This window comes from Falco rusticolus, chromosome 3 (genome assembly GCF_015220075.1).
Source record: "Falco rusticolus isolate bFalRus1 chromosome 3, bFalRus1.pri, whole genome shotgun sequence".
Lineage (NCBI taxonomy): Eukaryota > Metazoa > Chordata > Aves > Falconiformes > Falconidae > Falco > Falco rusticolus.
This window is the reverse complement of record NC_051189.1, coordinates 41,108,750-41,136,435: the sequence shown is the minus strand read 5'-3', so window position 1 is coordinate 41,136,435 and position 27,686 is coordinate 41,108,750. Positions and strand designations below refer to the sequence as shown.

Below are 27,686 nucleotides of genomic sequence, written 5' to 3'. Positions count from 1 at the left end.
TTTTTTTTATTCTTTACAGCAAATGCCTTGTACACAAAGAGATGTTTTTCTCATCCTTTCATGAACACGTGATACACAAAATCATCTATTAACTGTTTCAAAGCTCATTATCAGGCAGTTGGTAAGATTCATGTTTTCATCTTTATTACCTTCACTCATTGTTCACTCCTCTTTCAATGACAGGAAACTAACAAAGGATAGGGAATTCAGATGCTGGGGACCTGAAATCTCTACTGACGCATATCTGTGTAACCCCATTTTCATCACATAATGATCTACCATATAGCACATATTACAACAGATTTCTGTGAACACTTCCCTCAGAAGGGGATCATTCTTGCTTGAAGGTATGTATTTTTCCATCAGTAAGCTGAACCAAAGTACTCTACTAATCCTGCCTTCTGATACTGGGAGGCTGCCTACTCTCCACAAAGGAAAACAGAGCACTGATCCCTGAATTACTGCACAATGCAGTAGATTTACCTGCATCGGTCAGAAAGAACACGCTCCTATGGAAACTGCACCAAAGCTAAGTCCTACACATGAGCTGGCCTGTGGGGAAAGCAGCTCAGTTTCAATGCCCCCATGGCTGCAGACACACAGGATATCCGAGAAACAGCTGCACAGCTTGTTTCAGCAGGTGCAGATGCTGTCCACATGCAGCACTGCTGCAACTCAGCTGCCGACGATACCCATCATCCAAGAGCACACTACAGAAACCAGCCTCAAACGACAGTGTTTCCTGAACTATTCTTTCAGTCACAAACAATGACACTGCTCCTTCCATTAATAAGATTCAACCACAAGTTTGCTAAGCATGAGTGCTGGGGCAAAAAAACAGAGTCCCATCTGACAAGCTGCACTTGTTCACTTCTTGGGGAGACTGTTCTGTGTCTCCATGACATGATGCTAGTAATCTAATAAAGAGGACACCTTTATTAGATGTGACTTAACTATAAATGGACTCTAGCTCCTAACCATCTTTTTTTCTAAATCCTGCTCTTCTCTCCAAGTACTACTCCGTAGGAGGCTTGCGGTAGAGGGGGAAAGTAAAAAAAGGGAAAGTATAAGGCAAGATTTATTGCCTGGAGATTTTAGAGCTGTGACCTGTTATTTCAGATACCCAGCTTTGGACTGAAACCTCATTGTGCTGGCAGTCAGTGCACACATATTGGGGAAAAAAAGGTGGGCCCTATTCCCATGAGGCTACAATCTAAATGAAATGCAGTTTTTAAAAAAAACAAAACAACAACAGGGCCTGACTGTATTTTGGTAACGTCTGAACAAAGAATTGGCTTGCACATGGTTTTATTCATATTTATTTAGATCACAGTTGTGAACTACAGGACCAAAGAAATAAAAAGGGAGATAACCTCTCTCCACATAATTTCTATAATCTTAATATCAGGCTATATGATGAAAAGGATTATCTTAATTGGATAGCAGTATTTTTGGTTTGGAATTGAAGGACATTCTGGATGGCAGAGATCTGCAGTCTCCTTGTTGGCAAGCAGCTGGAATTGCAGCTATGATGCAATTTTTGTGTAGCTGTCAAACAAGGGTCCCTCTCACTGTGTTAGCTGGATTCCTTCTTTGTTATTATTGTTCTGATCCAATTAGTCACTGATTTCAAGTTAAGGGATCTAACTGGCTGATTGGACTGAAAAAGATACAAGAATAACAGAAACCCAAACTGGTGGTACAGGAGGAAGAACAGAATTTATTTTTTTTTTATGTGAAGTGCCTCAGTAAGTCAATTGCATGCTTTAACTAAACCTTAATTGCACCAAAACCAACAGAAAACGACCAAAAAGGTTCTGTCTTGATTTATTACATACCAGAAATGCAAGAGATGGAACTGATTAATCCAGGAATCTGTCACTATGAATATAACAGAAAACATGGAAGAGACAGGTCTGCAAACAACAGAAGCAGCTGATCTCTGCTATTTCCCCTTTATTCAGCACTGGTGAGGCCACATCTGCAGTGCAGCATCTACTTCTGGGCTCCCCAGTTAAAGAGAGACATGGACATACTGCACAGACTCCAGCAAAGGGCCAGTAAGGGGCTGAACAGACTGGAGCATCTCTCCTTTGAGGAAAGGCTGACAGAGCTGGGACTGTCCAGCTTGGAGAAGGCTCAGGTAGATCTTAGTAATATATACAAATACCTGAAGGGAAGTGCAAAGAGGATGGAGCCAGGCTCTTTCCAGTTGTGCCCAGTGACAGAACCAGAGGCAAGGGGCACAAACTGAAACAGAGGAGGTTCCTTCTGAACATCAGGAAACACTTTTTCACTGCAAGGGTGACTGAGCATTGGCACAGGTTGCCCAGAGAGGCCGTGGAGCTTCCCTCCTTGGAGATACTCAAAAGCTGTCTGCACAAGGAGACAATTCACTGACACAGGACTTCCCATTTGGATGTTGGTTATGGTGCACATATACCATAATGCAATGCCATAGTGTGGTCTGACATAAGGCTCTTTACACTGTGTTCAAATATCACATACATCTTCAAAGACAAGGCTGGGTCATGGAACAACAGGTTCTAAAATGCTGATATGTGTGATACAGAGATGCCCTTGACCTTCCTGATTACAGAACTGCTGACACAACAACAGCAAAACTGCTTGTGCCCAACATAAAACAGCAGAGAATCCTCACAAATGTATTCTAATCTGTGCATGCCTTCAGGTCCCATCCATTTCCTTGCAGCTGGTACAGCTAAAAAAATACTGAGTTATGAAACATACTGAATTGTGAAATATCATTGCCTACTTCGCTTAGTACTGGTATACACATACTTCTATGTTAACAAAAACTCAGCTTATCCTTCTCTGTACTGGTTTAAGGCTCAGTTAATTGAAGAGGAAAAAACTGCTTTTTAAATGTAGAAGTAAAGAACAGTAGAACTGAAGATGTTTGTCCTGAGAAGATTCTCCTGCAGGGTGTCTACACTGCCCAATGCAGCTGAGATCTCTGGGCTGCTGCCAGTACAGGTAGGTCAAACATCAGACTTGGCACAGGCATGTTAAGGTAGAGCATTGTGCAAGACGTACTCTGAACCAAGTAGCTGTACTGCTTCTCCTGTCCGATCTAGCCTGTTGAAATGGCTCTGATGTCCATATGCTGCACTGCATTAAAACTAGAGAATGAAGTATGTGTTTTATTAAACCTCAAAATGAAAGCATGCTTTTTTGCTACAGGAACAATAACATTCTTTGATGTCTGAGTTAAAGAGTTGCTTACCAAGTAAATTATTTCAAGCTATCAAGTGATTGACCATGAGGATTAAGAGATTATTTATCATGTCAGATATTCAAGATAAATTTATATGTAGTGCTGCCTCTTTATTATCATTTTGATAATAATTTTGGATTTGATCTCTATGTTAAAAAAATCTTACAGGGTTGGGGCTGCAAACTCCTGAATCATGCTTTATAACATGCTGGTATTCTCAGTTTCTGATGACATTACAGTCTAAGCATACTGATGATTATACTGATTTCAAAGAGTTGATATACCTGAACACCTTCAAGAATTTTGCTATTACCATCTCTCACTGGTTTTCTCAATAAGAACAATTAGATGAAGGTGATAAACAAGTAATGCTAGTGCAGATTTTCAGAACAGCTGTGAATAGATGCCTATTTCAATTCATGCTGTGTATTTACTGCAAATGTCTGCAAATATTACTTACTGGAAAAAAAACTAGATACTCTTACAATTCCAGTATGAAGGGTATGTGTTACATAGCAATAGTTTGCCTTGTCTTCAATTTAGAAATAGATTTAAATTAAATAGCACTTTTTCACAAACAGAAAACTACAGCCTTCTCATTAGCCAAGCAGGGGCATTCTGACAACTGAACACACAGTTCAATGAATTGCTATCTGAAATTTATGTTTTAATTCCTAATAATTTTCATTTCTTCATCTATGTTCACAGGCTGTCACAAACCAACAGAAGGTGGACAATCAAAGCATTCCACACCCTTCCCATCCCCATTCTCTCCTTCAGCCCACTATGCTCAGATGAGGATATATCACCATGCTGCTCCCCTCTACAGTCAGCCCCTCAGCACCAGCTTTAACGCTATGTATTAACAATAAAAAGGAGTAAAACAGCTTTCCATCAGCTCATGACTTTCACTTGCTGGTTTTCCTTGCTCTGAGATTAGGGTCTGACAGCAATGTAGTAACACCCAGCTACACACAACGCAAAATATTCTCTGTGTAAACAGTGCCTATTTCTTCCTCTCTTGCTTCCCATTTTGCCTGTTTTTCACTTTGCTTGCTTACTGCCCCACTGTAGTTTTAATCACCTCTTTTCCTGCTCCATGCTTCTTCAACTCTCTGTTCTAAACTTCAAAATGTTAAAAGTCCAGAGCCTTAAAAGCAAGACATTCAAATGGATCTGATATCCACCACCTTGCTGTAAATAAAAGGTAGATTTTGTCTCAAATGTAAAAGCAAAGGGAAAACCATTGCTTCAGGTTAGTTTGTGCTCTTCAAATGCTTACTCTGTTCTTGTGTTTAAGCTACATGAAGGCGGCAATTTTGGGGAAAAGCTAATGCACAAAATAAGAAAGACAATAAAAGCTAATGATCAGGCTTCTGAGGAATTACCTTCCAGTGAAACACTGTCTCACGAATTTTACCACGCTGCCTTCCTTCCAAATATCCTTCATTTTTCCAAAATGCCCTTCCATGCATTTCTTAATGTTACAGCCTAAAACACTCACTCCCAGCACCTTCCTGCATCCACACCTTCTTTTTCATCACAGCCTCCTTCATTCTTAATATGTCTTTAAGGGTTATGATCTAGTTCCTGTCTTGATGATGATCCAGCAAGTGCTGGAGGGCATTCATACAAGTAGTAAGGGGTTCAGAGGCAGAGCCCACCACTGATGTCAACAGCACAAGCCCAAGTGACTCCTCTCGAATAGGCTGCACACCTAAGACACTATTATGGTCATAATAAATAAACCTATTTAGAAATAATCTTTATAATCCCTTTAGTATTTTCATAAATTTAATGAGCATAAAATAGAACATTTTGGAACACCAACCAAATTCTGAGCAATCTACAGAGGATACTATTCTTATTTTCCTGTAAAAATCACTAAAGTCCACTCTAATGCATTTCCCCACCCCTTGAAAAGGTGAGTTATTACACAAGCTTCAATATAAACTAGAGGTAAAACTGAAGGGCCACACAGTAACAGCGTGTGTTTATGCTAACCAAATTCTCATTTGAATATGTGGTTGCTTCAGTACATCAACCATCAGCATTTTTTTACATTTCTTTATCAGCCTTATTGGAAAAAGTTAGGTTTGCCACAGATGATTCCAAGATACTTACCCAGTTGTGTAAGGTATATTTATTCCCCCTAGATTAATGCTTTCACATCCCACAATGAAGAGAGTTGAAAAGCACAGCAGAGATACACCACTGCAGATCATAGCCAACTTTGCAGACTCTCTTGCACCAAGTTTCAGTTTTTTTATAATGTAGCCGCCTAGGACAATACCAACACCAGCACTTGGGACAATAATCACACCTGCCGGGAAGAAATTTGAGCAACATTAGAACAGGACCTATAGAAATGGTATAAAACATAAATATTGGTTTCATTCCCTTAATTAGATGAATGCAAATGCTGCACTAAGATCTCCATTGTCTGCTAGCAAACTGAGTCAGACTTTTCAAACCTTTGGAGTGTTGTCAAAGAACTAATAAAAGCCTCCTTATGATATTACCAGCAGCCAAAACACTATAACGGAACTATTGTACTTACAAACAGAAACATTGCTTTGTATTTATTTTAGAATGGGAAGAAGGGCTACGTATTGCTCCAGTTTAACTACTGAAAATTTGAAGAAATCCAGATTTGGACATGCATCTTCCTATTGCTACTCCCATGATTAATTCCAGTGAAGCACAAGTGTTAACTTCAGGCAGGACCCCAAAAGCCTGCCCACCTTGGGAGTGCACGCATGAGCCTGGCTGCAAATTCTGCCTTCTGGATCCTTTACTCAAGCTGAATAGCACTGTCCCACATCAGCACCCTGATTCATCCAATTTATCCCAGCACAGCCATGTGGAATGTAAACTGACCAAACACGATTAAAGAAATTAAGATATTAGAATTAGTATTAAGAGTCAGTTTAAGACACAAAAGATGTCCCTACAAAATTTCTGTTGCTCTGCTGCTGCAGTTACAAGGTAGCAGTTCAGCAACACATCACCGGGCTGTCCTCACTTGTAGGGGTCTGAGGTGGTGTTAAGTTAGCAAACATCTTGCACTTCTTCACTTCCCCTGGCTTTTGCTTCTCATTGACATGTGAGAAGGTCTTTAAATTAGGTCTTTACTAAGAAAGATGCATTCCACATAAATATTAAATTTGAACAACTTGGTTCTCCCATTAGTGAGTTACACTGCACTGCTGTTTTCATCCATCCTTGCCACACTGTGAAAATCAGAACATTAAAAATGAGAAGAACATAAGCAAATTGTCTGCCAAGGCTTGCTCTCATTCAGGAGGATGGAAAGGTAGAGGAAAACCTACACAGAAGTATAAAGATCAATTCCTCCATACTGGGGATGGAAAAATTCTCTCTCTGGGAGAAACTGGAAGAGCAGGAGCAGATTTCACTGTTTGTGGTGAAGGCAACAGAGAGAAGCACTCATTCCCTTCTACATGTCAGGAAACCTGACAGGTTCTTTTGCCCTAAGTACAAACTCTTCATCCTTATGCCCCTCTCTTTCTGCAGGGGATATGAAATCAGAAGTGATGTACTGTCAAAGACACACAGCTACTACAGTGCACCTCCAGACAAGCTTCCAGGGCAAAGCATGTATTCCTAATCAGAACATACATTCTTCTTTTTCAAAGGCATTTTGAGGAATAAAGCTTAAGATCTGATACTAAGCTATTGCACTCCACTCTCCATCATTTTATAACGAGTTTGGCTTACTGGGATTGTGTGTGTGCTAAATACACTCCTGGGTATAGTGCTCCAAGGCAATATCGGCTTTCAGTGAACAATTTTCAGGCTTTGTCCTTTTTGCTGTTGTCAGGATGCTGTGGCACTTGAGGCTTTCCACAGTGGCAAAAGATGATCTTAACAGCTACTAATAGTCTGGGAACAGAAAACTGTAGTATCTGCTAAATAGGCTACACTTCCAAGAGGAATACCGTGGAGATTTTCTAACCAATTCTGTCTGGGATATCTCTTCTAAAACTAAAGGTAGATCCAATGCATTTGTAAGCCTTTTAGCCTAAGTTACCAGAATAGTGCTTTATAATACATAGTGTGCAGTTCTTCCAATTACAGATTATTTGAATTGTAACTCGCTTTGTCACAAGCAAATCTGCCAGCAAAGCACCTGAAATTTTAATCTGGATTTGTCTAAGATCTACCTGTAGCCTAAAGTCAAAGTTCTTTTTCTTCTTTTTGACTTAAGAAAGCCAGGAGGCTAAATGCCACCTGCTCTACACATGGAAAACAAAACTTCAAGCAAGACAAGACTGCAGCACAAGCTGTACAAGTTCAAGACATGAAGTTTGGCACATGGCATTTTTGCTGATGATTAATGCCAGGTTTGTTTAAAAACAGAAATAAATTGACACTTAATTAAAGAATTGCTGCTTATGAATTGAGACAGAAAATGACCAATAAAAACTTCACATCAGTTACATTAAGAGATTCAGCAAGCACATGTACTCAGCTGACAATGCACTTATGAAGTATAGATGTAGTAATATAAACAACATGTAAGTCCTCCTTTTGCTAACCAGAAGTTTGTAAACAGAACATGTCTTTCACTAGGTTAGCCAGTAGCAATTAAACACAGAATCTCCTAAGTTTCTCTTTCCCATTTTTCCTACAAAAAGAATGCATAAAATTCATAACAACTTCTGACTTTAATGCTAAATTTAGGAGTTGGGGTTGCGGAAGCAGTGCTCACTTGTCCATGTTGCACATCCAGCCTGAGCTATTTCATCTTCTTCTGGTTCATTGTAACAGTCTTCATCAAGTAATTTATAACAGGGAGAACAACAGCTGTCAGTAGCTTCGCACCCTGGACAGAGTCACATGATTTTTTCCTCTTTTAATGTACTGGCTGTTGGACATTTTGTCTGGCAAGAATGTTTCTGGTTTGTCCTGAGAACGAAGCAAGTTAGAGAGTAGCAATCCCATCAAGACTCGTTACAGTGAAACTCCTATGCGTGTGTAACTACCCTACGCTTCAGATAGAATCACGGTCCCATCAATCAATATTTCCTCCTTATACAGAGAACACAGAGATTTCATGCCCTGAAGAAAATCTCATCCCAGCAAGCTCTCCAACAGAAGTCACCACATGGTGCTTCTCTGATGTCTCCCGTCTCAACTCTAGAAAGACTCCTTGCATTTCTTCCAGCCACTGCAGGTGACGAATAATTCCCACATGAGGTCTTTGTGCCTTCTCTTTCTTCTGCTACTTTTTGTCTTTTCCTTGACTGATGCCCCTGGGCAGCTTCACCCCATACTTCACCCTTGTTCCCACAACTCACTCTCCACTCCATCACTCCTTCCAGGCACAATATCTGGAAGTATGGGAGGGCAAAGAACTAACCTGCCTAGCAGTTAGCAGCTATTCGACATGGGAAGCACTATGGAGGAGGCCTAAAGACACTTATAAAGACAAGTGTCTTTGACACAGCAAGGAAAGAAGGGAGATGATCTGCATAACATGAGCCCAGTTCTGCACAACATTTTGTCCCTTTCCCCTAGGGAGTTTCCCATCTCTTTGTCCCCCAGAGCAGTACAAAGCTTAAAATTCTGTGGTCTGTAGCTCTGTTAGGAGTTGGCATCGCTGTGGCAGCAAGCGAAGAGCCACACCTGCAGAGACAGCTCAGACCTGAAATGACAGGTGGGAAAGGATTTGGGGAGCTCTCCTGACTAGACTGTTGTGCATTCAGTGTTAATAAATAAGGAGAAAACCACCATCCTGGAGGATGGGACAGATAAATAACTTGCCACTGAGGGGGGGGAAAAAAAGTTTAGAATCTTTCAAAGATCAAAGAGGAAGTAAAATTCACAGCAAATAAGAACAGCTTTAAAAGATCTTTTAAGGCACGCAAATTGCAATAATGCCTATGAATTTTATAGCTTGTTTTTGTTGCTTTTTTCCCCCCTTGAAGACCATTAACTTATTAGAAAATGTCTGTCCGGGCTTACGCAAAAAAAAACCCAGCCCTTTAACAATAATAACGGGTTTACATTTCACTAAACACATAGCAAACACAAAAAAATGGCCTGAAAATCTAACCAAATGCACAAAGATGGATCCAGTCAGCTGCTCAAACAAGCATGGGTTTGGTTCATTCCTACATCGATTCATTTCATTAGTCAAAGAACAGCAACTCTTGCAAGGTTATATACTATGTGGCAATGCCTTACCAGTGTAGATGCTGGCATTGGAAGCTGGGATGCCAAACTGAGACTCGATGAACTTGGGAATGAAGGTAATAAAAGCTGTGACAATGGCACTCTCAGCTGTGTATGACAAACTCACAAAAAGGAATGTCATGTTGCTTAAGATCCTGACAGCTGCTCTTGGAAGCTCTACAAAATGACAAAAATGACAAACGGATGTTATAAATAATGAGCGAGAAACAAAAGCAAACCGAAACAAAACAAATTGATTTTCTTTGAGATGGACTGGCAATAACGGCTTGCTCGCAGCTGGCTACATTTGCTAAGCAGAAGGGAGAGTGCATACTGGGGACTGCAGTCTTCAGTGTCTGCTGCTACCCTATCTCACTGCATCGCCCCAGGGCTGCAGTCCCACTCTTCGCAAACACAACTGAGGTCTGTTTTAAAAAAACCATCTGAAGACAGAGAGTCTACATAGCAACACTATGAAGGAAAGAAAAACAGCAATAAAATGTAGCAATTTTGGAATTACTCTGATGTCTTCTTTTGAATTTTTCTATGAGATAACACATACTACACTGCTGAACTGACAGTACTGAACTTTGCACTCCATGGGAGGAAAACAGATCACATACTCCCGCTGTAACTCACTGCTTCAAGGACCACGCTTGGAAAGCTGGGATAATAATACTATGATTTGAAAAGGGAGCCTAAAGATTTTTCATTAAACATTTCTCTACATGATTTAAAAGTATTTACCATAGATGCAGACAAAGCATTCTGAAAAAATGATGTCAATTATACCAATGAACTTCAACATACCTTACATACAACTCATTTAATACTCTCAGAAGGGATAAAACAATCAATTAAAAATCAGATAACATCATTAACTTAAATTGAAAAAGTATTCATAGATGTTGCAATTATCCTCAAATCAAATATCAAAACTCCATGAAATTCAGCACTGTACTTAAAAGAAAAACTTCAATACTTTTATTCAGTTCTGTAATGACGTCAAATTACCACCTCAGGATGATGATAACTCTATTCAAGACTTAATTTTTTCAGATTAGACAGCATAGGTTTAAATACTTTTTTTTTCCTTGGGGCTTCTACCAAGATCAGATTTTCTATTCAAATATTTTATCTAAACTACTGTGGTTTGGGTTTTTTCAGTTGCTTTTCACTTCACACAGAACTTGAATGCTGCTTGAATCAAAGCCTATGGAATTCAATTACAAGAGCACCCATTAGAAATAGCATATGTTGAGTAGGAGCTCCTAAATGAGATTTTTATTGATGTTAAAAGTTGTCAAGTCAAAAATCTGCCTCATTTTCTCCATTGACTCCAGTAGGTTATCTGTATGAAAGCAAACAAAATTTAGACTCTTGTCATGTCAAAACTTGTCAAATTGCAAATTAGCACCTAAGTTGTCTGACTTGATCTAGTCTTAGCTTATGCCAGTCATTAGAATTTATACTGAATTCATTATGAGTACAGAGTTTATAATTTTAATGTAATCAAATGCTCTCTTGCTGCCTCTATGAAGAAACAAATGTTAAATAAAAAAATTGGTTGAAATAAGTAATTAATAAATCACATCAAGAAGCACTCATATATTGAAATCTTAATGTTTTTTACCACCTAAAGATTTTTTTTAAAATACTGCACTGTTTGCAATAGAACAGAAAGAAACAAGACAACACGAGTATGAGACAATATAATATCAACATGAATATATGAAAACTGTAATGCAAATGTACACCTTCAAAAACTACATTACAGTAGCAAGTACAAAGATAAAATAGTATCGGTATTTATTGGCAAATATGCTGCATGTTTAAAATACAGCTCAAATAATTCAAAGTTTATCTCAATGTTAAAAAAATAATGGTTTGGCATACAGGGAAAGTTCCTATATAGTAAGAAATTTACAAAATATAAAAATACATATTCAGAAACAGGTTTTCCCTGATTTCCTCCTACGATTGTAGTCAAATCCTGTGTGACAGAATCTGTATTACACTTCTGAATTTAAAAACCTATAATAAGTAGGCACTATAAGTATCTCATATCTTTTAACCACACTAATTCTAGCAAAAAGCAAGAATGCTAAAAAACTTTAAGGATCCTTTGTGTTACATAATCAATCATGCATTTAAAACATTTCAATGTCATATTATTTTTGTGTGACTAACCACAGGACTAGGCTTTGATTTCAAGGCCATTATTAAACCTGTCAGGTTCTGATTTTTATAAGGTCTTCAAAAGACATCTCTTGTTTTGGCAAGCATGCATCAGAAACAAACCTATACGAAATTGCAGTTTCCCTCATTTTGTCATTTGAACACAAAAACCTCTATCAATTACATTCCTAAAACTGAAATGATCTTTAAGTATGGCTGCAAACATGTTTACACTTCTGTGTAGTAGTACAAATCTTAAACATCCTCATCTTTCTTTTTTTGTTTTTTTTGTTTGTTTGTTTGTTTGTTTGTTGGTTGGTTGGTTTGTTTGTTTTTAATAACCTAATAGGCAACTAAGAGTTGCCTTGCTGGATTGGTTTGCTACTCTACTGGCAATTTTCTTCCCTTCATGGTCTTTGACAGTATTTTTGCTCCAGTCAGTATTATTTTTCTTTCACTTGTGTGCTGGACCACTGCTTGATTCATGGTAAGGGAAAAGCATGGGAAAAATCTGCAAGCAATGCAAGTATCAATAAATACTGCTGTAAAAAAAACTCTTAAAGCACTGTAAAGAGAATTGCAATAAAAACTCAATTCTTACTTCACCTCCTTTTTCATCACAATGTATTTTCTTTTTTCCCTGTTTATGTGCATCTCATCCAAGGCGATGCAAATAATATAACCAGGGGAATAAACCATTCCAGTCTACAGCACTGTGCTCTTGTAGTCCACCAGTGAAGCCCCTTGTAAGGGTGATGGAGATACTAGCTAAAGGATCTGCTTTCTGCCGGTGCTGTGAGCCTAGACAGCACTACCCTAGTCTGCAGCTGTCTCCACACCCAGGTCTCAGGGGCAGCTACCGCTCTCACACAGTACAAAGCAGAGCCAAGATCCAAGACACAATTTCTGGTTTGTTTATCAGAACGGAAATGAGCATTTTCAGTCACATACAGCTACTTCAAATATATCCTGCATGGACCTTATCACTAAATTCTAGAATATCATTTGCAATGTATTTCATTGCCTTATCTACTCACATACCATTTAAATAACCTCATTCAACTCTGTTCCTCAAGCATTTTCAGGTCATGCCTTAAGTACCTGGGTGGCGGCCAGATTGCTGAACAGCCCCTAATACCCCATCAGGAGCAGGGAGGGTTCAGAGCGACTTTGATCTGATTATTACTTTTGTTAATGTGGTTTAGAGCTGCTCCTCGAGGCTCCAGCTAGCACTGCTCATCGCTGCATGGGGTCATGCCAACCTTTTCTATTTTGAGCTCCTCAAGATGGCCTAAGAAAGGGCGAGGGGGGAGCGACTCAGTCAAGGTCAGTGGCACAGCAGGATCTCCAGCCCATGGTCTGCTGAACTCTCTGACATTTACAGCGCTCACCAAATTCCCACCCACACAGCCCACTGTCTTCTCCTCTTCCTCTTCCAATCCCTGCCAACTAAACTTTGGGTATTGCAGAAATGCCAGTCCGCATCCTTGGGGAAGCACTGCAGCTGGCTTACCCTACAGCCACGAGCCCCTCAGGAGTTTCTTTTACCTTTGCTGATGCCCTAGCAAGTGTTATTATCCTGTCTCGGTCCCCAGCAGGGGCTGACTGGGAAGGGCATACAACAGCTGGTAGACATGAAAAGGCAGACAGGAATATTCCACATTTAGCAAAGGGCTGTACATAGGGACTGAACTCAAAACTTTTTTTTTAAAAAAAGACCACAAAATACTTGTAATTAATTAACATCATTCAGATCTGCACATTTTAGGTAATATATGCATTTTCTTTCTTTACACTGCTCCTTTATTCAATTGCATTTAAGTTTCATTGTAGTGGTAAATAAAAGGGATTGCAGATACAATTTCCATTGAACAAAACCCTAAGGGTATCCATGTAATAAATGAAAACAGTGGTTTTGTCTGCTCAGGTTAATGACTTACCTGCGTGTATGGGATTGAACCATGGCTTCTTCATTATAAATCTCCCCTAGCTCATGTTATCTACACTACCTCTTTTTCTCCCAATAAACTACATCCAATTTTCTTCCTCTTGTGACCTATTTAATGGGTTTTTTTAATCTTTTGATACCTGCCTCAGAAGCATTCTCCCTCTTACATTTTTTGCTTGCAAAGTAAGAAAAGACTGAATTCCAAGCCCTTGCATCTCAAAACATGAGAAAAAGCAAAGATGTATCCGCATTTTTATCTGATCTCAGCTTTACCGTGGGCCAGAATAAGAAGTTGGAGGCCACTTGCAGATGGAGGCAGTTTTGGTTTATTTCTTCAGCCAATACTGGCAGCCGTTGCAGGAGAACGGACCCCCACCCTGTCATGCCTTTTTGATTCCTTTTCATTTATCTAGAGAAGTAACTTCCATGAAATTAGGACAAGTTACAGCAGGACAAGAATAATTTTGCTAGGCTTCCCAGGTAAGATGACATTGTATCAAAAGATCAAAACAGTTTCTTTCCTGAGACTTTCCTTGCAAAGCTGCAGGGATTTTACAGACTTAATGGCAGGGACCTCTATCATGGCAGACTACAACATCACTGATATTTATTAGTACAGAACAGAAGACATGACCTACTAAAACATCAGTCTCCCGGCTACTGCCTAAGTGGAGTTTCTGGCCATCATGCCATAAAATGATGAAGCCCTGAAATTCCGTGGGAAGTATAAAATGTACATTGCCTCTCAGAACAAGCAACGCTAAATGACTTAAGACACAGGCAATCCTTTTTTCTTTCCCATTATAAGCAAAATTATCTCAACTGAGAAGCTTGAGGCATGATCTCATTCCATAAAGCCCACTTAACTTGAAAAATAATTAAATGATAGTGCATTCCAGCTGCAGGCCCTCTTTGCTAGGGTAAATGACACCTAATGGGGAAGCTATTATCAGCTTATAGCAAAATACTTTGCTCTGTGTTATCTTGACTCACTTGGTATCTTTCTGATATGTGGAATATAATGCTGCTTTTCCCTGTTCCACATGGTAAAATTTCTACTCTGAAGAAAATGGAAAATGAAAAGCTTTGTATATGAAAAGCTCTACTTCGGTAGCTCTGATAATATATTAATATAGGATTTTGTAGAAGGTTTGGTACACATTTAGGCAGATACATATCAAAGAAACACATGCTAAAAGGAGATATACAGAAGTTTTCATTTCTGTGGAAAAAAAAGTACTAAGAAACACTCTCCTAACAGAATACTTGTTTTCCGTGTATCTGCTGTGCCTATAGTGACACAACATGACCTGGAAGGTGAAATTATGTACAGAAACAGAGAACCAGCATTAGCAAACTCATCCAGACACAGAGTCTGTCTGAATACCTGTAGCTTTTCCAGGCACACCTACAGAATGAAGCAGTCCCTCTGCTGTGACATTGCCTTCAGTGGTAAGAAAGGAGCCCAGCAAAGGCTGAACTCCCCTTTCCCACTTCGTAAATTAGTGAAAAAAATTTGACAGAAGCCGTCCCAAACCACTTCTGCTAATCAGAGGCCAGTAGGTTTGAAAGACAAAAAACCCCACAGCTAGCTGTATAGATTTAGGAGAAAACATTATGTATGAGGACTCACAAATACAGGGAATAGAGTCGTCAAAGAAGGAAGCAGACAACATGCTTTTCTTGCTTCTTCACCACTTTTTTAGTTACTTTGCAAATAAAGAGAGAGCATAGTTCTGAAAGATCTGATACTGCAGGTTTACCTTGCTTGCTCTGTGTCTTGATTAAGATGCTGTTTTGTAAGCTAATAAAACCACCACAAGCAAATTCCAGTCTCCTGGTTTTTCTTTACTTCCATAAAAATTAACAGTAACTTTAGGTATCCTGAGACTAGAGGTGTAAGTACAAAGTAAAGCAAATCAATATGTATATGGGCAAACATGACTTAAAATTACATCGGTTTTAGTTTAAAACCAGTGCACTGGTTTTGATTAAGCCTTGTCTACTGAATATAAAGAGCGATCATAAATGTGTCACTAAAAAATCTGCCAGTCATTATATTCTGGACTGATAGCCAATAAAAAAGTAATTCTAATGTTCATGTCAACAAACATATCACATCTGATGTTACCAATGACATTTCATGGTTTCTTCTAGTCTCATTGCATTCATCAGGATACCACAAAACAGTACAGCCAGCATTCGTATCATGGAATCCATGAACGACACAACAGCATTAAGGCACATTCATTCTCATCCATTGCCATTCAATATTACAATACTGTTAAGCCTATGTTGTCAATTTCAATGTATATGCTTCTTTAACAACACTGCCCTCCTTCCCATGGAATTTTACCAATGATTACTACTTACTGTTAGATTTCACATTAATAGTTTACTTCTTGAATAAAATAAAAATCTCTATTACATGTCAATCTTTTGACCTCTTGTTTCAAAATTAGCTTAGGTTTTATTCATCCTAACCTTCTGAAAATAAATAGCTTGCAGCATAAACAGCCAGGAAGGCGTATGAAACAAATAACCTTTCTCATTTACCTTACCCAAATATATGAATGTAATTGAACTCACATCCTAGTATTCTTTTTACTTGTTTAATTTACATTTTAGAAAAGCACTTTATTCTACGAAGGACAGCTTAAAGCAAGTGTGACAGTTACAAACTGTAAGGTGCACAAATATGTCTGGTAATAGAGGTCCTATAACTACAGGAAATAGGCTACCTGTTTTTTACAGGTGCACATTAAACATCTCAATAATTTAAGTAAATGGATGTCTTACACTCATCACTGAATTTTGTAATTTAGAAGACAACCATCTACTAAAATCTCCATAGCAAAACATAATATAAAATACAGGATGTCAAAACTCTGCCTTTAATTACACTCATACAATCCTAGATCGCCCTGTATACAAAATTAAAAGCATTTAAAAATTAAAAACAAACTTCACCTTTAACATTCTTTCCAAATCCCATAGAGGCAGGAACTGCACTGTCTGCTTGTATTTTGCTATTTGTTTTCTCTTTCATCACTTCATCATCACTTGAAACATCATCAGAGTTCATCTTCTTTTTCTTTTTTTTATGTCGAGGAGGGAGCTTTTTCGGAAAGGTAAACATGGGAAATATCACAAGGAGCATTGCAATGGCACAAAGGAGAAATCCACTCCACCTAATGCCAGAAGACAAGAACAGAAATGGAAGAAAATGCATTACATGAAATAAAAAACCCAAAGTGATTATTAAAGGCTGTACCGGCTGGAAACAGATATTTGCAAAATACGGAACACTGACATTAAGAGTAAAGGATTGGAGTGGGGGAAAGCCTTTGCTGCACTAAAATCCTTAATTAGAAAATGTTTCTGTTGGCATGCCTACTGATAAAGGTATTTATCCAGAACCCACCACATATTATGAAATAGCATTAGCTCTGAGTTCCTGCAAATTTTCACTTTTGGTAATTATTCAGTACTGAGTGCTGAGAAGTACTTTTACTTTGTCTTTCTCAGATAATACAGTATTCCTCTGGAAAACATGAAAAAAGTTATCCATGGCATAAGAAAATAAAATGTCCAGATGTATACATCAGTGCTAAGTCTGTTCTGCTTTCCAGCACCTACCTCTCACTGCCCTGACTGTCCAATTCTCTCCATTCCCAATGAAGAGCTGCCAAACAGCTGGTAAACAACTGATGTGTTGCAGTTCACACCAGGGTTTACGCCTAAAATTCTGCAGCTCCGTTCCGTGACCACAACCTGAAATAGCCCTTCACAAAGAATTCCCTCTTCTCTCCCTCTGTCTTATAAAAATGGGATACAAACAACCCTGCAATGACCCCTGGCCCACACAGAATGACTTGGGATATATGCGGAGAAGGAGCGATGTATTGGGTGCCAGAAAAGTGCCCATCAGGCTGCGGGCATACAGTTATCCTCCCTGAGGCCAAGAAGCTTAATGAACTTTACCACAGCAACACAAATGGGCAAAGGGGCCTTACTAAAAAGTACTCTAGAGTTAACCTCTGCAGTCAGAAGGCTGATAATAGAGTATCTAGATAAAGTTCTCCTTTTAAGTTCATCTTGCAAAAGACTATGGGGAAATATGGATAAACTCACATAGATGCTTCCACAAAGGACAACCTCAGAATTCACCCACAGAGTTCTTCCCAGGTACTGAAAATAGAATTCTCACTATATGCTAATCTACTTGTACTGTGTTTACGTGGCAAGGTTTTGGTAGCGGGGTGGGGGCTGCATGGGTGCTTCTGTGAGAAGACACCATGAGCTGCCCCCATGTCAGACAGAGCCAGCTCCAGCGAGCTCCAAAACAGATCCACCACTGCCCAATGCTGAGCCCATCAGCAATGCTGGTGACACCTCTGTGGTAACTTATTTAAGAAAGGGTAAAAAACGCTGCACAGCAGCTGTGTGAAGCGAGTGAGAAAACATGAGAAAAACAGCCCTGCAGACACCAAAGTGACAGAAGAGGGAAAGGGAGGAGCTGCTCCAGGAACCAGGGCAGAAAGTCTCCTGCAGGGCCAGGGTAAGGCCGTGGTAATGCAGGTTGCTGCCCTGCAGCCCATGGAGGACCACAGTGGAGGAGATCTCCACCTGCAGCCCAGGGAGAACCCATGCTGCAGCAGGGTCCTCGCAGGAACTGCAGCCTGTGGAGAAGAGCCCACACAGCAGCAGTTCTTCTGCAGGACCTGTGACCCATGGGGGACACACACAGACTGTTCCTGAAGGACTGCACCCTGTGGAAAGGACCCGTGCTGGAGCGAGCAGTTAATGAAAGACTGTCTCACATGGGACGGACCCCATGCTGAAGCAGAGGAAAAGTGTGAGGAGGAAGAAAAAGCAGAGTGTTACGGACTGTCTGCAACCCCCGTTCCCCGTCATCCTGCACCACTCAGAAGGAGAAGGTAGAAGAGTTGGGAGTGAAATTGAGCCTTGGAAGAAGGGAGGGGTGGGCAGAAAGTGTTTGTAGTTTTGGTTTTAATACTTACTGCCCTACTCTGTTGTTATTTGGCAATAAATTAAATTCATTGCCCTAAGTCAAGTCTGTTTTACCCATGATGGTAATTAGTGAGTGTTCTCCCTGTCCTCATCTTGACCAACAAGCTTTTCATCATATTTTCTCCCCATCCTGCTGAGGAGGGGGAGTGAGAGAGCAGCTTGGTGGGCACCCAGCAGCCACCCAAGGTCAACCACCACACTAATCTACACCAGTGTTTGGAAGTTTCAGTGAAGTCAATCACACTACTGCAATATCAAACCATGGCAACAAAAGACTGAAGCTCTTTGTTTTCAAATTATGATTTACAGAACTGTGGTGGGTTGGCCCTGGCTGGATGCCAGGTGCCCCCAAAGCCGCTCTGTCGCTCCCCTCCTCGGCTGGACAGGGGACAGAAAATACAACAAAAGGCTCCTGGGTCGAGACAAGGACAGGGAGATCCCTCAGCTATTACTGTCATGGGCAAAACAGACTGAACTTGGGGAAATTAGTTTAATTTGTTAGCAATCAAATCAGAAAATGAAAAATAAAACCAAATGTTAAACTCACCTTCCCCCCACCCCTCCCTTCTTCCCAGGCGCAACTTCCCTCCCGATTTCTCCCCCTCCTCCCCACCAGCAGCGCAGGGGGACGGGGAATGGGGGTTACGGTCAGTCCCTCCCACGCTGTCTCTGCTGCTCCTCCCTCCTCAGGGGGAGGCTCCTCACACTCCCCCCTGCTCCAGCGTGGGTCCCTTCCACAGGAGACAGTCCTCCACAAACTTATGCAACATGAGTCCTTCCCATGGGCTGCAGTTCTTCACACACTGCTCCAGTGTGGGTCCCTTCCACAGGGTTGTAGTCCTTCAGGCACAGACTGCTCCAGCATGGGTCCTGTTACAAGGCCGGCCAGCAGACCTGCTCCAGCCTGGGCTCCTCTCTCCATGGGGCCACAGGCCCTGCCAGGACCCTGCTCCAGCACGGGCTTCCCACAGGGTCACAGCCTTCACTGGGCATCCACCTGCTGTGGTGTGGGGTCCTCCACGGACTGCAAGTGGAGATCTGCTCCACCATGGACCTCCATGTGCTGCAGGACAGCCTGCCTCCCCATGGGCTTCACCATGGGCTGCAGGGGAACCTCTGCTCCGGCCCTGGAGCCCTTCCTGCCTCCTTCTGCACTGACCTGGGTGCCTGCAGAGTCACTTCTCTCACATGTTCTCCCTCTCCTCTCTGGCTGCAGTGGCTGTTGCACAGCAGCTTTCCCCACTTAAATAAGTTATCCCAGAGGCACTACCACCACTGCTGATGGGCCAGCGGCGGGTTTGTCTTGGAGCTGGCTGGCACTGGCTCCATCAGACATAGGGGAAGCTTCCAGCAGCTTCTGAGAGAAGCCACCCCTGTAGCCTCCCCACTGCCAAAACCTTGCCATGCAAACCTGTGCTGATTTTGGCTGGAATAGGGTTAATTTTCTTCACAGTAGCTGTTACGGGGCTATGTGTTGGATTTGTGCTGGAAGCAGTGTTGATCACGCGGGGATGTTTCAGCTGTCGCTGAGCAGCGCTTACACCGTCGAGGCCTTTTCTGCCCCTCACCCCCCACCACCAGCGAGCAGGCTGGGGGGGCACAAGAAGCTGGGAGGGGACACAGCCAGGACAGCTGTCCCCAACTGACCGAAGGTGTATCCCATACCATGTGGTGTCATGCTCAGCATATGGAGCTGGGGGAAGAAGAAGGAAAAGGGGGGACGCTTCGTGTTATGGCGTTTGTCTTCCCAAGTAGCCATGGCATGTGATGGAGCCCAGCTTTCAAGGAGATGGTTGAATACCGGCCTGCCGGTTGGAGGTGGTGAATGAAATCCTTCTTTTGCTTTGCTTGCACATCTGGCTTTTGCTTGATTAAACTGTCTTTATCTCAACCCACAGGTTTTCTCACTTTTCCTCTTCTGATTCTGTCTCAGGGGTGAGCAAGCAGCTGCATAGTGCTTAGCCACCACCTGGGGTTAAACCATGACAAAATCCAATACAAGAACAATTTTTACATTTTTCGTACAACCTTTACACTTAAAAAAGGAAGCTATAACAGGAAGCTACTTATTATATATTCGCTCAAACTTGAAACATTTAAAAGCATTGAGTAGACAGGATTACTTGCACCAGAAACAAAACCATTTGGCCTCATATTTGTAATTCAAAGACTTTGCAAACTGTGTTTTTAAATGAAGGCAAATCCATATGGATGTGTGATGGTTTGTGTGGTAAGTGGTTATGCAAGGGCAAACACCAAACAAACAGCCACATGTAACACCATTTTTGTTAGAAAGATTGTATGGGAAGCTTTTGTGAGGCAAATCTAAGTGACTGAAAGTTTTGACTAGTTTTGATATTATGTAAACACAAAGTCCTCCATTCATTTTAGCTGATAACATAAATGGATTAGAAAGCATACTTTTAGGAGGATTAGTCAGCACTATCAGACAAGGAATAAATCAGTAAACTATAAAAATGTAGTAACATCCCTTTCAGGGTCTCAAAGTCAGAAGCTGCACAGGCACTGATCAAAGAAATGATCTGTGGCAATAATACACAGAAATCTGAAACCACCCACTCAGCAGAAAAACAGCAAAGGAGACAAGGCTTGTGATGTAGCACTAGATGTAGCACTAGATGAAATCCAAATCCAAAGGGACCATCATGGTAGCATACCGAGTGCTGGAGATGTCACAAATGCAGCACTGGATGCAATTATCTGCACTGTCTACACTTCACATCTTCCTGGAAAAATATCAAAGAATTGGAAAACAGACAAAATAAAGTATCAAAAATAATAAGGACACCTACAATGGGAAAAGAGAGGTCAGAACAGGATCTGTATTAATTAAAAAGCCCTTGATTCTCTGTCTTTTAAAGTCAAAGAAAATATGCAGGAGAATACCTCAAAGGCATCTGCTGCACAAGCCCTAGAACCTCAAATAAAAGCAATTAAAGCTAAGGAAGGACCAGACAGTGCTGGAGGAATTCCTTTAAACTTCTTGTGTGGAATGCCGATGAAAGACTATACAGGAAGATCCAAGCATTAAACATATTCAGAACTAGACAAACACTCAGTAAAATGTCAGCAAAAGAAAATTTGATTCAAAGCACCTGACAGACCGCCAAGGGCTACTCCACTACTAATGAGATTGCTATATAGCACGTTAACAGTTCTTAGAGACAACAACATGATGGATGATTTCTAACAGATATCCCTACAGTTACCACGTTTGAATAAAAAGCAGTTTTAAACATTTGATGGGCTGGCACAGACAGCTGGCCTCTAATGTACCTACAAAAAACCCAGGTGTGAAAAACCCAGGAGCGCAAACCCAAGTTCTGTGAAACTCCAGGAAGAATCAGGTCAGAAATAACCCTCAGAAAAAAACATTTACTTTGTTTATCAGGTTTCACAAGAGATAATCAAATTACCTGTCCAGCATATATGCAATATGATTCTTAGAAACTAACAGCTTAGGTAAAAAGTAATCTTTACTGCCATTTTTATTACCATGTATCACAGTTGTTGTACTCACTATTTTGTCTGTAATCATTCCCTCCTTTAATAATGGAATTTTTTTACAGGGTCACTGAGATAAATCGCATTAAAAACCTTACAGCTATAATAAAGGCAAGATGGGAATCAAAGACACTAATTCATTTCAAAAGAGACAAGGCTGAGAAATCTCAGATATGACTGCCCATTAACTGATCTCAGCTGTACCCTACTTTTAAAAAACATGTCAGCTGAAGTAAGTGCTAGACTACCCTTACATTTCAAATTGTTAAATTACATAAATAAAAATAAACTTGGCTACGCAGCACTTCCCTGCAAGGAGAAAATGTCATGATCCCAGAAAATAGATTTCAGTGGAATGAAAGTCTATACTTCCAGAGTTCTCTGCAACTGAGCAGTCAGTGAGTAGCAAGGGACAAAGGATCAGTCTTCACACCATGGGAGTCTTCATTTTAATGGATTCACAAAGCTTCAGAAAGAGAAAAAAGAATGAGGTGCAGATACTATGAACAGCACCAAACTTTTATGACAGGCCACCACAGATTGTGAAACATACTACCAGAGATCTGACAGCAGGGGATACTTCAGAAATTTAAGACAGAAGAAATGGAGACAGCCAAAAATGACAGAGTAATATGCTGACTAGAATATGACTCGCCTGCTGAGATCCTATGACAGCTGATTTCCTGCCCTTGCTTTATAGTCATTTTTACATCACCTGTGCTGGCACCCCTGTGCAAAGTTGAAATCACCAAGATACTCATTTCAGGTGACATTAACCCTTGAAGATATATAAAATCTATTTAGCAATTTGACATAAAATCTTCTGAATGCACAAACTAGGCTCTTTTCCCTGTACTGCCTGCAAGGCCTGGCACAGTAGATGTTCTCAAAGCCTGCCCACAGAAATGGTCATAATAGGTGACTTCTCACCATTTTTGCCATGGAGCTCACTGGTTACACCGTCCCCACAAGATGCCGGGAATCTATCCCTGTCACTGGGCATTCATCCCTGCCACCCTCTCTTTTGAGGAAGGGTAGTTAAACTTGTAATTCATGAGCAAGGACAGGCATTTTTTTGCCCAATCTTAACTTACACATTTGGCGATGACAACATTGCTCGTATATCCAAGCTAGCTTTAAACAACTAGTGGCCATCTGTGGTGGCAGAGCCTGGCGTAAACGGCCTGAGAAGCAGCAAACTGGTATGTCCACACTGCTTTGGTTATTTTACCTCCACCAGAGCTGTTTAAGTTAAATCTCACACAGGTATGCCCACATGATAAGGCAGTCGTATCAGTGGTTGCATTATAAAGTCAAAAGCTTACTTCAGATTTGTATAACCCCATTGACTTCAATTAACAAATGTATTTATGGGCTGTTCTCTATTTCTGTTGAAAGGTGCTGATCAGATGCTGACTACCAGTTCTGAAATGTCCTTAAAAACACATGAAACATAAAGAGTTTTACAAAGAACGTATAATATTTTGCTTCGATTTCAAATTTTTTATTCAAGAATAGTCAAAGCACTTTTTTTACATTGCAGCACATTCACAGGACAAATCTTTCCTGTGAGGTAAGTCAGTATATACATGAGAGCATAGAGTCATTAACCCCAGGGTCAAATGTTGATGGAGCACTCAGGTTTGCCTTTCTTTTGCTGAAAATTCAGCTAGACAGTCCTGTGCAGCAATGCTTTTGGACTAAGTAAGACAAATAAGGTGGGAATAAATCTTCAAAGGTTTAGGAACGCTCCGAATAAAGTATTTTTCACATCAAACTGTCAGGAGAGATCACCACAGGATGAACAGAAATAGGTAGGGTCTGACTGCAATGGTGCAGTGACAAACACTAACCCAGTGCATGAGAACTGACACTGCACGCTACTCCGACAGAGTAGAGGTCTCCTCCTGGGATAATTAATTTGATTTTTTTCTGGCAGATTTATGAATTATGTGAGAAAAACAGTTAAAGCCTCCTCAAGACCCGCTTCCTCAAAGAGAAATCTCCACGGAGGCCACATCTCAAAGGCTGCCCGAAGACATCAGCTAGCAATTCTGGCTGTTACATTTCAGTGCTGCTGGAAGCCTACTATTTACTACAGAATAATGTGACTGTTTACAACATCTGCTGCCTAAACACAAGACATCACCCTGAGAAACAAGACAGGAAAGGCCACGTTCTGACCCCATCCTATCTCCTTCTCCTGGACCAGGGTAAATGAAGTCTACTGTTTCTCATCTGGGCAGTAGAGCTCAGCATTTGATGCTGCCTGCTCTGAAAAACCAAAGAAGGGATTAATCCACCTTCCAGGAAGAAGGGCTTGGCCCTGGGCAGCAGTGATCCTTTATAGCCTCCTGCAATACCAATACCCTGTCCTGCCATCCCTGTGCTGAACACACCCACAGTGGACAGAGGAGACAGTCCTGCAGCAGCACAAAGTAGGGAGTTTTCCATGCCATATGCCCGTGCGCTTCTGTTTCTTCTCTGACAGAGGCTACTGTGCAGTCATCAACAGAAACCTCCTCTTCCTGGGCCTCCTTCTACAGTCTTAAAGAAGCCCTCAAGGGGTGTGATTTCCCCACCTGTCTCAGCTCCCTACTGGCAATTTAGAGCGTAGTTTTGAAAAACGCTTGATCCTTACCAGTTTCCAATGAATCGGGGATCACTCTGGTCAATATAAACGGTTGTCCTAGGATCAACATAGAAACCAATAAGAAGTCCTCCTAGCAAGTATCCAGCTGCAGGACCGAGTGCTCCCATTACGTACATGATGGCTGAGGAAATAAAAGGTCAGGGTCATTCATCAATAAAACAAATGTTTCATTAGCTATTTACATGTAAAACCCAAAAGTAAAAGACCCTTCTTAAAGCAGGGAGTTTTGTAACCTAAAACCTTCAGAGCCCCTTTTTGCAACCTTCAAAGGCAGCAACTTCTGCATAAGTAACATATTGATAAGAAAATTACTGCCTTTCTCTACATTTTCTGTCAAATTATGGACCAAAGCATACACTGCTTTGGTATTTTGGATGTAAAGCATACTTGACTTCGACAGTATTTTTCATATTTGGTAATGTTTCATTTCAATCAAAACAAAGTTTAATACATAAATAGAAAAAAAAACAGTTAATGGTAAGCAAACAGAAAAAACAAAGGATAAAAACTGTGTAAGAAACAAAAGAAAAAGAACAACATTCCAACATAGTTACCATCAGACTAAAACAGAGTTTGAAAAAACAATCAAAGTTAAGAAAATAATATTCCTATTTTAGAGATTGACAGAATTACGTTTTTTTTCTGTGTAGACTGCATGGACTTGCCCCTGTTGTACATACTGACACCAGCAGACCACATATACCATATTTCCTGCAAGACTCCTGCCTTATTCAGAACATTTGATCTTTTAATATTAAAATTTAAATTCTATTTTGAAAGAGAGTCCAGAGGAGGGCCATGAAGAAAATCAGAGGGCTGGAGCACCTCTCCTGTGAAGCCAAGCTGAGAGAGTTGGAGTTTTCAGCCTGGAGAAATGAAGGCTCCAGGGAGACATTACAGCAGCCTTCCAGTACCTAAAGGGGGCTTATAAGAAAGCTGGAGAGGGACATTTTACAAGTGTTGGGGCTAATGGCTTTAAATTGAAAGAGGGAAGATTTACATTAGATATTAAGAAGAAATTCATTACTGTGAGTGTGGTGAGCCACCGGAACATGTTACCCAGAGAAGCTGTGAATGCCCCATCCCTGGAGGTGTTCAAGGCCAGGCTGGATGGGGCTTTGAGCAACCTGGTCTGGTGGAAGGTGTCCCTGCCCGTGGCAGGGGGGTTGGAACTAGACAACCCTTCCAACCAAGACCATTCTGTGATTCTATGATTCTATATCTCATAGTCAAAATAAGCAAAAAAAAAAAATCACTAAATCTGCCCAATTCAACCAAAGTAACTTGTACATGTTCATCTTATGTTTCGAATTAAGAGAAAGAGGAAAAAGAACATTCTCATGAGTAAAAAGGGGCTGCTACCTGAGAACTATATTGCAAGGGAAAAAATCACAGAAGCTAGCAAAAAAGGTAAACTGCTTGTGGAAAAATTGCTTCCAGACTACAAACTGATTAAACAGATTTATCACTCTTAAGTTACTTTTTCTTAAACACACTTTCAGTTTTTATGAAACTGCAGTTTCAAATAGTTAGATTTCTCTAAGTCTTTTTGCATAATGGTTTCCAGAACTGTGTTCACTATTTAAATTTATTCCAGCCATGTTCCTTTCTGGACTGATTGTAAACAATTCTCTGTATGACTAAAATGCTCCATCAAACATTGTAACTCTGCTCCTTAGCACTAAGTGGTTAGATAAATCCCACTGTAACTGTTATTTGCAAAATCCATGTTCTGAGGATGGGGGGGGGGGGGGGGGAACCACAACAACCAACCTCCATCCAGTATGATGAAGTTTGTTCTACAAGTATTTGCTTGGAAAATTGATTCAAACAACTACAGCAAACTCAGATCTCTACAAAGTTTACAGCAGAAACACAAAGGGAGTAAAAGAGTGACCTAATCCATTCATTTCAGTATTCAGAAAAAATACTTACGCTGCATGCATTCAGCTTCAGTTCCACCACTGAAACAGGCAAAATGCAGCAACTGCTTAGGCTTAGAAGCACTACCCAGACAGTGTATTTTGTACACCTGGTAAGTTCAAAGGGTTTTCTTTGTAAGCAGAAATATGTACAGTAAAGATAAAAATAGCAGTGTGTACTGTGTTCCATTAGAGGGGGAATTCTGTCGACATTTTCAAAAATATTGTAAAATTACTGTATGCTCTTCAGACTTCAATATTTTTTTTTTAATATAACCTGCAGACAACACGTAACATCCTGGATTTTTCAGAAAACAGAGAGCCCCTATATGCCTGGTCCAGGGCTGGAGGAAACCTGCAAGCAGACAAGCTCTGCAATTGCCATTTTAAGACGCTCTGCAGCATTCTCCTCAGCACTTAGAACGGCCACTATCACAAATCGGACACCAAGCGCAATAAACCGATTTGGACTTCCAAATAGGACTGAAGACAGAGCATGGCAAGTAAAAGATTTTGAAACTTCAAAATAAGGTTCTTGAAAAAATCTGGCTGTGGCAGTGAAGAGAGAGCCACCTCCAAGAGTCACCCTGGCAGGTTGCTCCAGGGTCCTGGACCCTTGAAATTCTGGTCACAGCCCTGACAACTATGCATGCCAATGTCCAGGAATCAAGAGGTTCCTGATTCCCAAACATGCCACCAAGACTGGATGATATGGAAAGGAAACTAAACTGGAAACAGATTCAACCAGGGGGTCATCAAAACTGAACCCATTTTACAAATAAAAAATTATATGGAAAACTGTTCCATAATTATTTCTGCTCAGGTCAGAAGGTTACCAGCTTCTGGGTGACTGGATGATAAAGGTTCTGAAACATGTAGATGATGCAGGAGCACCTTCCTTTCAGCCCCCTGCTTGGCATTTCAGCTAGCTCTTTTTGGTCTTCCCTCTTTGGGCCATGATCTAGGATCTTGATCTAGGGAGCTGCA

The 27,686-nt window shown here is 40.7% G+C and overlaps 1 protein-coding gene across 1 annotated transcript in view; it reads right to left on the bottom strand.

The window, feature by feature from the left end:
- The window catches only part of SLCO5A1 (solute carrier organic anion transporter family member 5A1), a 79,822-nt gene that overhangs the window by 20,991 nt on the left and 31,145 nt on the right, over positions 1 to 27,686 (bottom strand). The window contains exons 4-7 of the mRNA XM_037379121.1: positions 24,766 to 24,898; positions 16,536 to 16,756; positions 9,452 to 9,616; positions 5,363 to 5,561 (exon numbers count right to left, since the gene is read on the bottom strand). Of these exons, the coding sequence (XP_037235018.1) occupies positions 5,363 to 5,561; positions 9,452 to 9,616; positions 16,536 to 16,756; positions 24,766 to 24,898 (718 nt within the window). The remainder of the gene's footprint in view (positions 1 to 5,362; positions 5,562 to 9,451; positions 9,617 to 16,535; positions 16,757 to 24,765; positions 24,899 to 27,686) is intronic.